Source organism: Miniopterus schreibersii, assembly GCF_964146895.1.
Source record: "Miniopterus schreibersii genome assembly, chromosome: 12".
NCBI lineage: Eukaryota > Metazoa > Chordata > Mammalia > Chiroptera > Miniopteridae > Miniopterus > Miniopterus schreibersii.
Window position 1 is genome coordinate 37,833,751 of NC_138112.1, and position 15,114 is coordinate 37,848,864.

The following is a 15,114-nucleotide window of genomic DNA, read 5'->3' on the forward strand; positions in this document are numbered from 1 at the left end:
AGATCATAATCATATGTTCTTGGCACAGTTATGATTAAGGGATGTTTATATTAATTACATCTCTGGGGATCCAGCAGACTGCGACACCAATCCTGAATCTTCTACCCAAGGAGAAACCAGGAGTATTTATAGAAATAGTAATTGTAGCATCTGCAATCAGTATAAGTTTGACCTTCAGATAGAGATAGAACTCTACCCCAGTGATAACTAAGAGAGGAAGAACTAAACACACAGAAATACAAAGAAAAAATCAAAGAAAGATAGAGGCAATAAAAGGACTGGAAAAAAATAGAGAGGTATATGGTGAAAAGACACAAGTTAAGGTAAAACAAAATAGAAAGAAATGGTAGCCAGGAGCAGAATATGAATATAAAGATATTTAGAAAGTAAATTAATGAGAAGGGGAGAGAGAGAGATAGAGAGAGACTGAGAGAAATGGAGAAATGACAAGCAAGTATGACTTTACAATGCAAGAAAATTTAGGCAGAGAAAGACAAAATAAAACTGGCTTATTTGGGAAACGTACTACCAGTAACATGATTAAGCATTTGTGTTGATGTAATTGGCTTATGTGTAAATTTCAGGTAAGTGTTAATTTTTTAATTGCAAATAAATATTAAGTAGATTTTGGCATGTTTGTGTTAATATACAAGGGCAAAAGAGAGTAAAATCATTAGAACAATATACTATCTATGCAGGAGGGAAATTGGGTGTCATCCTCTTTAGAGGTAAACAATTTTGAAATGTATGAAATATCATAACATTCCACTCCAATCTTTCTCAACAATTTTAAGATAGCCTTATCAGTGGGAGATTGTCAATGCAAATCCATCTAAGTTCTTGTCAGAGATGACCAGATTTGCATGGTTCACACTTTTGTTCCAGAATTTGGTACTACTGGAAAATGTTTCTTACATGAGAACCATAAGAGGCACCTCCTTTCTCCCTCTGTGAGGTTAGAGGAAAGATGTATTGTATTCTGATTGTACTGCTTATGCTCACAAGGGATAACTTTGAGGGATAAAAAGAATAACAGAAGCTATTCCTCACTGTTTGCCAGGGTCACCATGGTGGTCTGGAATGCCAGTGATACTATGGAACCCATATTTATTCTGAAAGGTTTCCCTGGCCTGGAGCATACTCATTCTTGGCTCTCAATTCTATTCTGCCTTGTGTTCTTGGGAGCATTTATTGGTAATGTTATCATTCTCTCTGTCATTTGGATTGAGTCCTCACTCCACCAGCCCATGTATTATTTCCTTTCCATCTTGGCACTAAATGACCTAGGTATGTCCCTGTCTACATTCCCCACTATACTTTCTGTGTTATGGTTGAATATTCGGGAGATCCAGGCAAGTGCTTGCTATGCTCAGCTCTTCTTCATCCACACATTCACATTCCTGGAATCGTCAGTGCTGTTGGCCATGGCCTTCGACCGTTTTGTCGCTATCTGCCGTCCGCTGCACTACACCACCATCCTCACCAACCGTGCGATAGGCAAGATTGGTTTGGCCTGCTTGTTAAGGAGCATGGGAGTTGTCCTGCCCACGCCTCTGCTACTGAGCCAGTATCACTACTGCCGTGTCAATGTCCTCTCCCATCCCTTCTGTTTGCACCAGGATGTTCTGAAATTATCCTGTTCGGATGCCAGGGTCAACAGTATTTATGGACTGTGTATAGTCATCGCCACACTGGGTATAGATTCGGTCTTTATACTTCTTTCTTATGTCCTGATACTGAATGCTGTGCTGAGCATTGCATCTCCTGACGAGCGGCTAAAAGCACTCAACACATGTGTATCCCACATCTGTGTGGTGCTCATCTTCTTTGTGCCAGTTATTGGGGTGTCAATGGCCCATCGCTTTGGGAAGCATCTGTCTCCCATAGTCCACATCCTCATGGCTAACATCTACCTGCTCCTTCCCCCAGTGCTTAATCCTATTGTCTACAGCATCAGGACAAAACAGATTCGTCTAAGAATTCTCCGCAAGTTTGGGCTAGGAAGGAGGCTGTAAGTGAATCTATCTTCCAGTTTTCCCACTGAAGAATCCTGGGGCAGCTGTTGGAGCAGATGAGAAGTAAAATACTTGGGGCTTAATCATCTATTTAAATTCCTAATTCTTTCACTTCCTAGGTATGTGACTTCAGTTAATCATCAATCCTTATGAGGTTCAGGTTTTTCAGGGCCAAATTTCTATAAGCATGGCCTTTTCTATCCCAAAATTAATTATGAAACATAATAGACAATGTATGTAAAAGAGATTGCTTTGGGAAACTGTAAAATTTGTTAATATTATTAAATTACTAGTAGTAATAATAATAGAAATATTTTTCCTTATGAAATGCAACTGTGTTTATATAAGTTCTCTTGTTTATGATCTAACACCCAGAAATCAATCTTCCTCTCTCTCTCTTTTTCCAGTATGTTTGCCTATATTTTGTCTCTCCCGCCAAAATGTTATAACTGTTTGTGAAAATAATTCTGACTTCTTAGGGAAAGTTTGGAACTTGAGTTCCTGGCAGAACTTTGAACTGCTATTGTGGCTCTTGGCTATGAACTAAGTCTTCACCTCATCACTGGGCAGTGATGTCCTGTCTTCCACTGCCACTATTGATCTACCTGCTCTTTTAACTTACCAGCAAATACTGAGGTAGAAACATGGGAATTGCTCAAGAAAACCTGACAGTGCAGCTCTAAACATCTGGGCAAATGTGCAGATTCCCTGTTCAGTATGACAGCACAGGATTTCATGTCTTAACCTGTGAGTGGGTTGGGAGTTGTGCACAATAACCACCCTCATATTTTAATAATACTTTCTACTCTTATTCTACATGCCTGTGTGGATCTTTAATATTGGCTCTTTCTCAGTTTTTTTATTGTAGATAACCCATTACTCTTTTCTTCTTTATTAAGATGACTTACACATGTGCTTTTATTGGTGATATTTTATTATTTTATACATATTTACTTTCTTCTCAGTTGTATCACAAACTTTTTGAGTATGGGGTTGTGGCTGCTACACTAACATCACTGTGGGGATGATCTCTCCCAACTATCATGAGTACTCATAAAATAGTTGTAATTATAATTCTTATTGCCTATTTACTCAGCCAGTAAAACTATACTGAGAAACATGAAATACAGATTGTAACAATTATTGCTTTTAATACTGTGGATATTTACAAAACAAAATGCAGGAGTCTTAATGTTAAAAAATTAGTGTTTAACAGTGGAGATACATATGTATAAAAATTAGTAAAATCAATAGATGCTAGCATTGAAATAAGTAAATAGTACAATATTGTTATTGAGGAGTGATCGATTTTAATTGAAGATTTAGAAATCAGGAATTGAAGTAGTTGACACTTTTAGTTTTGCCTTGTGAGTCAAATTAATTGGTACCAGTTGGACAAAGTGTGAAAGAAATTGGCGTGCTGAGGTTGGCTTGTATTGGCTTCTGACAGTCAATTGTGCATATCTTTTTCCAACTCCATGTTCTGTAATGTCACACTGGTAGTTGGAAATTGGTCATGATGGGAGTATTTACACAACAAAAACTGGTAAACACTAAATTCCAGGGCTTTAAGATTTTTTCCTCAAGAGTTGCTTGTTAAGCGTTTACCTGCACAGCCCTGGACAAGGTGTTCTAGGAAAAGGAGGCAGTGTGAGAAAACAGAGTATAGAAAGAACACGTGTCAGTAACATTTTCTCCAGTCTCCAGGAGAAACTTAAGACTTGCCCAAACTATCTCACATTATCTCAAAAGAGAAAGGACCTGCAAGTTGGGACTTGCACTACCCAGATCATACTTTAATAAAGAACTTGTGAAAAAGATGAGGGGATTAAGAAGTACAAATTGATAGTTACAAAATAGTCACAGAAATGTAAAGTGCAGCATAGAGAATATAGTCAATCATATTGTAATAGCTATGTATGGTTCCAGATGGGTACTGGAAATACTGGGGGGGAACACTTTGTAAAGTATATGATGGTCTAACCACTATGTTATACACATGAAACTAATACAAAATAATAGTGAATGTAAACTGTAATTGAAAAATAAAATTTAAAGTTTTTTTCAAGGAAGAAAAAAGAAATGTAGCCTAAGCTGCTGTGCTTTATTATCTGGTGATGGGATACAAGTTATGCTTGCCTCATAAAAATCATTAAGAAGTGACCCTTTTAAAATATTCTCTAGAAATACATATGTAGGGTTTCTGTTATTCTTCAGTTAAAGGTTTTAAGTGATTCATTAAAGATGATATCTGGGCCTGGGGTTTTCTCTCTACAAACTTTAAAATAAGGTTTTCAAGAAAGATGTAAATTCCTGTTAATTTGCAGAACACTAGTTTCAGACGAGAATTTCTGAGCCATTGTCTCTTAAATATTGGCTCTGTTGTCCTTTTTCACCTCCACCACATGTGAGGACTTTTGAATATGTATCATGTGCCAATTACTTTCTGTTCTATTTGTCTGTTTTTTATTTTTTCATATTTTTTTTCAGGTGTCCCATTTTAGATATTAGCACAAGGTTATTTTAGTGAAGGCTTGTCTTTGTCCAAATAAAGTGCCTTGAGGAAAAGAGACATGATTTCTATTTCCCTGCTGCCTTGAACCCTGTGTCTATATTATGTCTCAATAAAGAAACTGATTCAGGAAGAAAAAAAAAAAAGCAGCTGAACAACTAATAAGATGAGTTAAGAAATGGTCAGTGTTTGGATATAGAATTCAAATAATTTCCACTGGTCTAATGCCCAGGTTTCATTACCTTGGATGTCTTAGGCCATGACACTCCCCATTGTCAGCTTTCACACACCCTCTGAGTAAAGTCTGAGTCAGGCCCCATGATGAATTTGTGTTTCTCTGCAGATACCATGTTGAGAAAATGAGAGCTTTCTGGATTCCCCACCACACACACTGACATCATCCTAATTCTGCTCATCATGTGAATTAGTAATAGGATATTTAAGTCTGGATGGATACATTTAAATGGCTTTCTGTGGTAAAGAAATCTCACTTAAGAACGGGGGCATTGCCCTACTCATTCCCATCAGTCAACAAAGTCTGCAACATTTTATTTAAAAGAAAAATGAATGTGACTATGGTGTTTCTATGGTTAGGATTTGTAAAAAATAATGAGATTTAATGAGGTTTGGGAGAATGGTGTTATTTTGGAAAACTGGGAATACAAAATTAGTGATTAATCTTCAAGAGGAAAGAATGAGTATAGCAACTATTAAATTAAGTCTTATTGAAATAGATGAAGGTGAAAAGACAGTAAAATATCATTAGACAGATTATCAATTGGTTTTCGTATTCATATTTTGCCTGGATTATTTCACCATTTTAGAAAAAAAATTATTCTTATTACTATTTCTTGACTAATAGAATATCAAGAGAGCTGAATCCCCCAAACCAAACTCATGTGATACAATGTATATTTTAGAATGTCAACAAATTAATATGTGAAATGCAACTTTTCTAAACCAGATGCATACTTTTCAAGGGATGAGAGAGTTTGCTTTCTGAAAATAAATATACATGAAAATACATATCATGGTTAAAAAGCCATCTGACGCCATATATTTGATCGCCTTTACCCTTCACTACCATCCTAAACTCCCTTTCCTCTGGTAACCACCATACTATTGTCTGTATGAGTTTTTGTTTTTTTGCTTTTCTTGTTTGTTCATTTGTTGATTTCAGTTTTACATCCCAGATATGAGTGAAATAATATGGTCTCTAATTTTTCTGTCTGACTTATTTCACTTAGCATATTTTCAAGATCTATCCATGTTGTTGCAAATGGCCGTTATTTCATCTTTCCTTATGGCTGAGTAGTATTCCATTGTATATATATATATATGTACCATATTTTTATCTGACCATCTTTCACTGGACAATTCAGTTGTTTCCATGTCTTGGCCTCCATGAATAATGCTGTGTCATAAAGTTATACACTTAAAACACATATAATCTTCATATATAATCATATTAACCAATGTCACGCCAATAAATTTAATTAAAAAAATAAAATAATATGCATTTGCCTCCACAATAAAAAAAGCCATCCGATACTAACACTCATAAGATCAGATCCAGATAAATTAGCTTTATGATTTAATTATTTAATGGCTATGAAATTTGACCTACTCATTAAAAATACTTCACAGGGTCTTTGAAATCAGTTTCAGTTCAGGGCATAAAATACAGGGTCACAGAATTGGTAGACTGGCAGAATACTAGGAATAACTAACTTAATAACAAATCTGTATCAAAGGATCAGGGAATCAATTTTTGATTATCTGCTATTAAGTACTTAATATGTTTTAAATAATTTATATATGTTTTAAATAATTTATATATATTAACTCATTGAACATTTAAAAAACATAGGAGACAGATAAAATTATTATGAACTCATTGTATATATAAGGAAACAGGCAAAAAGGTTGAGTAACAGTGTTCCCAAAGTTACGTGGTCAACAAATGCCAGAACAGGAATTCAAAGACAAGGACCTCTGGATTTACAGTCCGTGTGCTTTACTGTCATGGTTATAGAGAGCCCATGTTCTTTGCCTTAATATCACCCTGAGACTTATACACAGAATTTTGAGTTTGAGTTTTGTTTTGTTTCCTTTCTCCATCCCATCACTTCCTATAACCCCTTCCCTCTTTCCCCCAGCTTAAAACAAATTTTCTCTACCTTGTCACTATTAACATTTGGACTGAATAATTCTTTGTTGTGGGAACTGTGTGCTCATTGTAAGATGTTTAGGAGCATCCCTAGTATCTACAAACTAGATACCCTTAACATTTCCCTAGTTGTGAGACCTAAAAATGTCCCCAGACATTGTCAAATATCCTGTTAGGAAAAATTTTCTTCTTGTTGAGAATTACTGTCTTAAATTAAAGACTCTCTCAACTCCTATTTCCTAAATGGAGTTTTGCTGAACATAAATGCTCTCTGGATAAAACATGTCTGGAAATGTCTGGAACATTAGAGTGCAATATAGATGTTTACACACAATGGTATTGCAATGTAGAGTTTGTCCCAAACATAATTGACCAAGGCTCACCTTGTATGTTTGGCCATTAATTCTATTTGAATAGTGGCCTATTGTACATTTTAGGAAAATCTGATATAGGTAGTATAAATAATTAACATTATTGAGAAGCTAGTAACTGCTGCCTCTGGTTTTTCAGAGCACAGACTTTTTATTGTACAGTATTCTGACTGATTGAGCCATTAGTTTTCTCCATCAGATTATCTCAGAGACACTTCTCAGTTGTTGCCACATCTGGACGCCCAGCTGGAAAATTTGGCATGATCATCTCCTTCCCTTGAGCAAGAGACAAAGCTCACTGGCAGTGGCATCATTTTTCTTCCCTGGAGGTTGCATTAAGAAAAAAAAAAGGTCCTAAGAGAATGCATGAATCCAGAGGGGTTGCTGAGTTTAGAGTAGTTAAAGCACAGAGTATAGTGCTGATGAAGCTCATCGCTGGGTAGAGTCAAGGATGTTGAACCCCAAAATATCCTATTTTGGCTCTGGAGTTGCTGAAGGAAAAGTTGATGCTTCTTAGGAAATCTACGCTTCCGTGAAGAACTATCTGCCTTAAAATCCAAGGTGGTTTATTTTTATTATTCTTCTTCTCTTATGCCCATCTTCAGTGGCTCTCTCTACCTACAAGAAGCCCCTAGACCTGGCTTATCAACCTGTAGGAGGATGAACGGCTGTGCACACCTGAGCGCTCAGGTGTGCTTAAAGGAGGGCTTCTGAGTTGAGAAGAATGGGTAAGAGATTAGTACCTGTTTGAAGAATCCAGGAAATAGAAGGCTGACCAAGTGAAATTAATCAAGTGAAATTACTGATTTGGGGTAAGTCAGAGGTACAGGTTGCCATTCCCCCAGAGGAACCAGATTATATCCTCAAAGTCTGCTCAAAAGGGCTTTGGGATGGAATGCCATTAAAATTCGCCTCCAGATATAGATACTATAAATGGTGGGTTCATGCACTGAAATCTCTGGTCTCTCAAAACATTGCTATTTGATATTAACTAAAAATTATAAGGTGAAAAACAATGATGATGATGATATGATGATCTGAGTACCTCCTCTATTTCACCTTCATTCATATCATATACACCTGGCAATATTATGAGCCATAAAAGGAATTAGGCAAAATAATTCTCAAGAGAAGTACTGAGGGGTAATATCTTTACAAGTGATAGCTTGGGCACTGTAGGCCACAGCTGCCCTTGGATCACTCTTGTGTGACTGATACGTTTAAGAATGAGGCTACTTCATCATGTCCATTAAGATTTGCTTTACTTAAGCCCAATGTACCTCCTAGGTCTCAGACTCTGTGCCGAGCTCTTTAGATACATTTTCTTGAATCTCTTAAATATTACATAAGGTAATGAAGTTTCCAGCCTTTTATGTTCAAAGAAGTTTAGTAATCTATTTAAAATGATAAAAGTAATGAATGACATTTGTCATCGGGCTTTCTCTGACTCTAGAGAAGTAGGCACTGAGAGCAGGATGCTTGTGTCTATATCCAACAGACCTATGTAGGGGAGGTGAATTAGAAATATCCTAAGTGAGAGATTTTTCTACAAAGAAGTAGGCGAGAGTGATCTAAGAGGGAAGAGCTGGCATACTCGGGCAGGATGGAGTCTCTGAAGACATTGAAAGATTTGAGGGAGGGTATCAAAGAAGAAAATAATTGTGTGTAAGTGCCAAATTGATTGTTCAGTGATGTTAAATGAGCTGAGGAGAAGTTTGTGATATAAAAAGCTAGAATAGTGAGGGAGGTGTATAAAGAGCAGTATTGCCTAATATGCTATAACTAGTATAATATATAAATCACAGGATGAAAATATGTAAAGCAATTCCTCTTTTCATTGTATTTGCTTTTAGAAAGGGAGGAAAGTGGTGTCAGAGTTAAAAAGTTCCTGTGACCCCTGTAGGATGGTAGGGAATTAGTTTAATCTGTCTGAGGTAACCATAAACTATAAGTGTATTAGTGGAGCAGGATAGATTGGGAGAGAGATAAATTTTGGAAAAAACACTGACATCAAATACACTAAATGAACATTTTTTTATTGCTATTTGGTGCCCAGAGTAACAAATTGGTTGGCCGCTATGTTGCTAAGTAATTGAAGTTCTAGGGGCCCTAATATAATGCTTCATTATTTTTCAGTCCTTAGTAAACTCTGCCTCTTATGTTCCCTACAGCACATTCCATTGACTTAGTGCCTCAGCCCTGAGCACTAAAGCTGTTACACTCTTCCTATAACATTGCTATGTGTTCTTTTTTGTTGTTTTGATTTTTTTTCTATAGATTTTTTCTCTCTATTTTCTATTAGGCATCTTTCCAAATTCTCTGAGTAGGAGTAATTCCCTTTTGACAACACTTTATGGAACCAAAATACCACTATGTCTTGACACACATTTCAAATTTATCCTAACCAAACTGAATTGATCTTGCCCTCTCATTTCACCAACTTTTCAATTTATGTTTGTTTGTATCAATTAATGACACCAAAATCTACCAAATAACTGAACTTGTCCTGGGTTTCTTTCTTTTTCTCATTCTTAACATATGATCATCTACCAATATTTTACTTTTTCTCCTTATAAATTTTTATATCTATTTATCCTTTATCATCCTTACTGTTACATTTCACTTTTATCCACTTTTTTTTTTAAATCACTACAATAGCCTTCTAAAGGACTTCCCTGCTTCTTTTTTGTTAGCATGTAGACTGTTCTTAACATTTGTTCTAGTTCGACACTGATATAATATAAATTTGGTCAAATGGTTTTACAAAATGACATCTTGTATCTTCTATGATTAAGTCCAAACTCTATATTTATGCACACTTTCCTTCATAAATTCTGGTCCATTCCAGTTCAGTCTTAGCTCCATAACCCTCTGAAAAGCCACTCTGTCCTGTAGCTTTTCTCAATTATGTTTACTTACATATGTAATAATAACACCTTTTTGCATTTACACTGGTGGCAGTCAGCACAGAATGTTTAACACAGCCCTCTGTTCCCATCTAACTCATATTTGTCATTCAAGAACCTAATTCAAGAATTGCCTTCAATAAATCTTCCCTGACCTCCCTGGGTCAGGATAGTTTCCTGGTATTAAACTAACAGTTTGTTTTCATTTTAGCCCTCTCTGTCCACTAGGGTGTAAGTATTTGAAGGCATGTTTTATATATTTCTCTATATTTTAGCACAACCCAATTTCCTTTTATAAAATATGTTCTCAATAAATGTGCAATGATAAAATAATTAATTGGTAAAATAATAAATGCAGGTAGTAATTTGTATATAATGAGCAGAAGAGTGATTGAAACAGCAAACACATGCATCATTTTTGCAACATTGACTTTTACCCTAATTGTTCTATGTTTTTTTCTCCCCACCTAGACTGAAGGTTCTTCCATCTGCACAATGTCTGTCTTCAACAGCTCTGCTCTATACCCTCATTTCCTTCTGACAGGTTTCTCAGGCCTTGAAAGCAGATATGGCTTGATTTCCCTCCCCATCTTCTTTGTTTATGCCACCTCAGTTGCAGGGAACATTACTATCCTATTTATCATCAGAACTGAGCCTTCCCTCCACCAACCAATGTACTACTTTCTGTCAATGTTGGCTCTTACTGACCTGGGCCTATCCACTACAACCTTGCCTACCATGTTCAGTGTCTTCTGGTTCCATGCCCGGGAGATCTCCTTCAACGCTTGTCTGGCGCAGATGTATTTTATTCATGTTTTCTCAATTACTGAGTCAGCTGTGCTGTTAGCTATGGCCTTTGACCGCTTTGTAGCCATCCGAGTGCCCCTGCGCTACTCAGCCATTCTAACCAATGGGGTAATCATTGGAATTGGGTTGGCAATTGCTGGAAGGGCCTTGATTCTTGTCTTTCCAGCTTCCTTCCTCCTAAAGAGGCTTGAATATCATCAGGTCAATATTCTCTCCTACCCCTTCTGCCTGCACCAGGACCTTATAAAGACAACTGTATCCAGCCGTCGAGTCAGCAGCCTCTATGGCCTCATGGTGGTCATCTGCTCCATGGGACTCGATTCAGTGCTCCTCCTCTTCTCCTATACCCTCATCCTTGGCACAGTGTTGAGGATAGCCTCCAAAACAGAGAGGGTAAAAGCCTTCAACACCTGCGTGTCCCATATCTGTGCTGTACTCACCTTCTATACACCAATGATTGGGCTATCTATGATCCGTCGCTATGGGCAGAATGCTTCTCCAATTGTCCATGTGCTCATGGCCAATGTCTACTTGCTGGTTCCACCCCTCATGAACCCCATTGTCTACAGTGTCAAAACCAAGCAGATTCGTGACAGAATCCTCAAGAAATTCAAACAACAGAAAGTTTAGGTAAAAGAGACTCTAAAACACAACTTTCTTGCCCCTTCCCTTTATATTTACTAGAGGACTTCATACTAACATAGAATTTTGAATTTAATATTACTGATAATATTTTGCCTTTAAGAAACTAGATACAAACTTCAATAATAGTAAACCTTATCTTTTCAGTATAGAGAATAAAGGCATGGTTTTGTTTTATATTCACGTTGACCTAGGTTAGGTCATTCTTAGAACTCTGACCTTCCTCTTCATGATCAGCAGTAAGTGAAACTGAGCCATCAAATCGACTATTTAGTGGTTATTCACTGTACCTTGTCCTCGATTCCTAGAGAAAATTTAGATTTCAAGAGGACTCTGGGTTTAATATAGACTCTTTAGTCAAGAGCAATAATACTGCCCCACAAAACTGACCTTAATATGAAAGTATATTTTAAGCTTTCTTCAAAAGAATCTTCTGTTTAGGACAGAAAATTGTTTTCAGGAGGAAGGACTTCTATCAAGAGAAAATGACAAACGAATGAATTTCAGCACACTTTGAGAAGTATAAAAGCAAGACAATGTGGCCCAAATTATGCAACTGATTTGGGTGGCTTTCGAATGACCCAGAAACCGTGATGTTTCTGTGTTTAGGAATCTACAGAGGCCTTTATATTCTGAGTAGGTAGACACCTCTGAGATGTGGAGTTCACCCATTCTGATCTGCTTTTAATCTGTCAGTTACTGAAAGAGAGATATTAAAACCTCCAAATGTCATAGTAAATGTGTCTGTTTCTCCTGGTTATGATAACAGTTTTACCCCACGTCTTTTGATGTTCTTTTGTTAGGTGGTAGATATTAAGATTTGTTATGTCTTCTTGGAAATTACTTCATCAAAATGTAATTCTCTTCTTTATCTTTGGTAGTTTTTCTCAGTTTAAAATATATCTTTTCTGAAGTCAATATAGCTTGCCGAGCTTTCTTTTGATTAATGTTATCATGGTGTATCCGTTTTCTTTACCTAAAAATATATAATTTTAGAGTCTTAGTTTGCTAAGTACTTTTCAATTTTTTAAAAATTTTAACAACTTCTGGGATACAATTTACATTCCATACAACACCCATTTAAAATACATTAATGTTTTAAAATATATTAACAGATATATGTAATGTCAATCAGTATTTATCATCTCAGAAAGAAATCTCAGACTCTTTAGCTATCACCTCCACCCCATGCACTTCACCTAGTCCTAAGGAACCACTAATCTACTTTCTGGCTCAATAGATTTCCCTATTTTGGACTTTCATATGAATGCAATAATAAAATGTGTGGTATTTTGTGGCTAATTTCTTACACTTGGCATACTTATGTAGCAAGTATCAGTACATCAGTCCTTTTTATGACTGAGTAATATTTCATTTTATGGTGTTATATGAATGGATTAAAAATGGACCCTGTGTATTGACTTGTATATTTTCACAGCCTATATTTCATAGCAGGTAGGTCCTTCAGCTCAAGCCCACCAGCAGCAAATGAAAATTCTTACACATCCAATTGCTTTAATTACATCCCAAATAAATACAATTATAACCATATAGAGACTGCCTTATTTGCATACCTCACAAAACTTTACCAAACTTCTGCTAGCTATAGATAAGACAAACCCTAGGCTTATGAAAGACTCCAAACCACTACTGCCCTTCAGAGCTTTCTGAAAGATATTATTAGGAAACATATACCCTCTCCCCCTTGCCCCAGTAGTTCCCTTGCCCTTTTCTTTTGGGGTGATGGCCCTGACCACCTTCCCTCGAAAGTCTCCTGATGCATGCAACTTTCCCTACCATATAGCCTGTTCGAGTACTGCCCAAGAAAGCTCATTGTATGCTACTGCCATCTTATGGTGAAGCCTTTTCTTGGATCACTTCCCAAACCCACTGAATTATTATAGAATGGCTGGAATCCCAAGATTTCCGCTAACCAAAGGGCTAAACAATGACTAAACAAATATCAATTGCAGAAGGGTCTTCTGATACCCACATCCTGATTCCATCACACTCCTTCAATATCAATCTTTAATACCTCTGAAGTGAAACCTCTACCTTCCTCCTCACTGGGATCCCAAGAATGGGACATGCTCACATTTGCGTCTCCATTCCCATTTGCCTCATGTACCTCATTGACATCCTGGGGAACTGCATCATCTTTTTCCCCCCATAAAAACAGAGGCCTCTCTGTATCAGCCTATGTACTCTTTCCTCTGGATGCTAGACTTTTCTCACCCCAGACTGTTCATCTCTTTGCTTCCAACCATGCTGGGAATATTCTTTTTCAATGCCCCTGGAATTTCCCCTGATGCCTACTTTGCACAGAGTTTTTCATTCATGGATTCTCAGCTATGGGTTCATCAGTTCTTAACATGTCCATCAATCACTTTATAGCCATTTTCAACCTGCTGAGATACATATCCATCCTGATCAATGCATCATTAAATTGGCCTTGTATTTGCTATAAAAGTATCTTATTGTTCTTTGCCAATCCCTTTGTTCTAAAGAGGCTGAAATTCTCTACAAAAAGCCTTCTATCTCACCCCTACTACTTCCACCAGGATGTCATGAAGCTGGCCTGTTCTGACAACAGAGTCAATATCATGTATGAACTGTTTGTGGCCTCTAACAGCTATTTTAGAGTTGGTGTGCATATCTGTGTCTTACATGCTGATCCTGAAAATTGTTCTGTGCATCACCTCACACAAGGGCCACCTCAGGTTCTTCAACACTTGCATCTTCCACATTTGTGCTGTGCTCATCTTCTGTGTGCCTATCATCACAATGTCTATTATTTACTGCTTTAACAAAACTGTTTCTTCAGTTAGTAGGGTCATGATACCTGATACTCTCCTTTGATTTCCATGCTAATAAATTCCATTGTATACTATATGAAGAGTCAAAAGATTAGGAATCTGACCCTCAAAAATTTATGTAAGAAACAAAGTTGCTGGGAAATTTCAGCCATAGTAAATGCCCAGCTCACTTGGCAATTTCTGAACAAAAGTAGGGATTCAAAAATGACAATGAAGTAATAGAGATTGAATACAAGAATATGCTGCATATACTCAGTAAGTCCTTCAAAATTTAGTTCATTAATTAATTTAGAAGTAATGACATTCTAGATTGGATGCCTTGAGAGTTAGGTTTGGAGTAATATTATACTTGCAGCTATGTTTCCTGACTCCTCTCTCATTTTTACCTCTCTACTCAACTTACCCACCAGCTCTATACACATATCAACATCAGCTTTAGCAGCACAACCTTCATTATGATTACAGACTATTTTAATGTATTTGATTTTTTAAATGCTCAATTTGAAATAAACAACCATGGCTCTAATTAACTCAGGCAAAAACAGCTGTCATTGAAGTGTGCTGAAAGATTAAGTTCATGCCTACAACCAGACACAGAGTGACCATCTCCTTCTTAAACACCTATTGTGCATGCATTTGTTTATGAATTTCATCCGCAGTTCAAATAACCGATAAATGCCCCTGTCCTCCAGTATTGTAAAGTATATTTGGAGATATGAGACTCACATGTGCAAGACAATTAAAATTAAATGCAAAAATAATTGAAAAGAAAATATTTCAGTCATTCATATTTTCAAGTTTCTGCAATAAATTCAGGAAATTCCATCCATTGATATGTATAAGAGCTGTTGGACTAACTATGCTTTGTTATTGGG

The 15,114-nt window shown here is 36.7% G+C and overlaps 3 protein-coding genes and 1 pseudogene across 4 annotated transcripts in view; 3 read left to right on the top strand and 1 right to left on the bottom strand.

Moving 5' to 3' along the window:
- Positions 1-15,114, bottom strand: part of LOC308565024 (olfactory receptor 51B5-like) — a gene marked incomplete at both ends in the record, with an annotated part of 340,544 nt that overhangs the window by 27,391 nt on the left and 298,039 nt on the right. The window lies entirely within an intron of this gene.
- Positions 1,065-2,015, top strand: LOC308565186 (olfactory receptor 51L1-like; the record flags this gene model as incomplete). Its single annotated transcript, XM_081153997.1, has 1 exon — positions 1,065-2,015. The coding sequence occupies exon 1, from the start codon at positions 1,068-1,070 to the stop codon at positions 2,013-2,015; it is 948 nt and encodes a 315-aa protein (XP_081010123.1). The 5' UTR covers positions 1,065-1,067.
- On the top strand, positions 10,470-11,411 carry LOC308565164 (olfactory receptor 51G2-like; the record flags this gene model as incomplete). Its single annotated transcript, XM_081153975.1, has 1 exon — positions 10,470-11,411. One exon carries the CDS (start codon positions 10,470-10,472, stop codon positions 11,409-11,411), a length of 942 nt encoding a protein of 313 aa, XP_081010101.1.
- LOC308564888 (olfactory receptor 51A7-like) lies at positions 13,451-14,282 on the top strand (annotated as a pseudogene). The gene has a single exon. The product of its transcript is annotated as an olfactory receptor 51A7-like (transcript).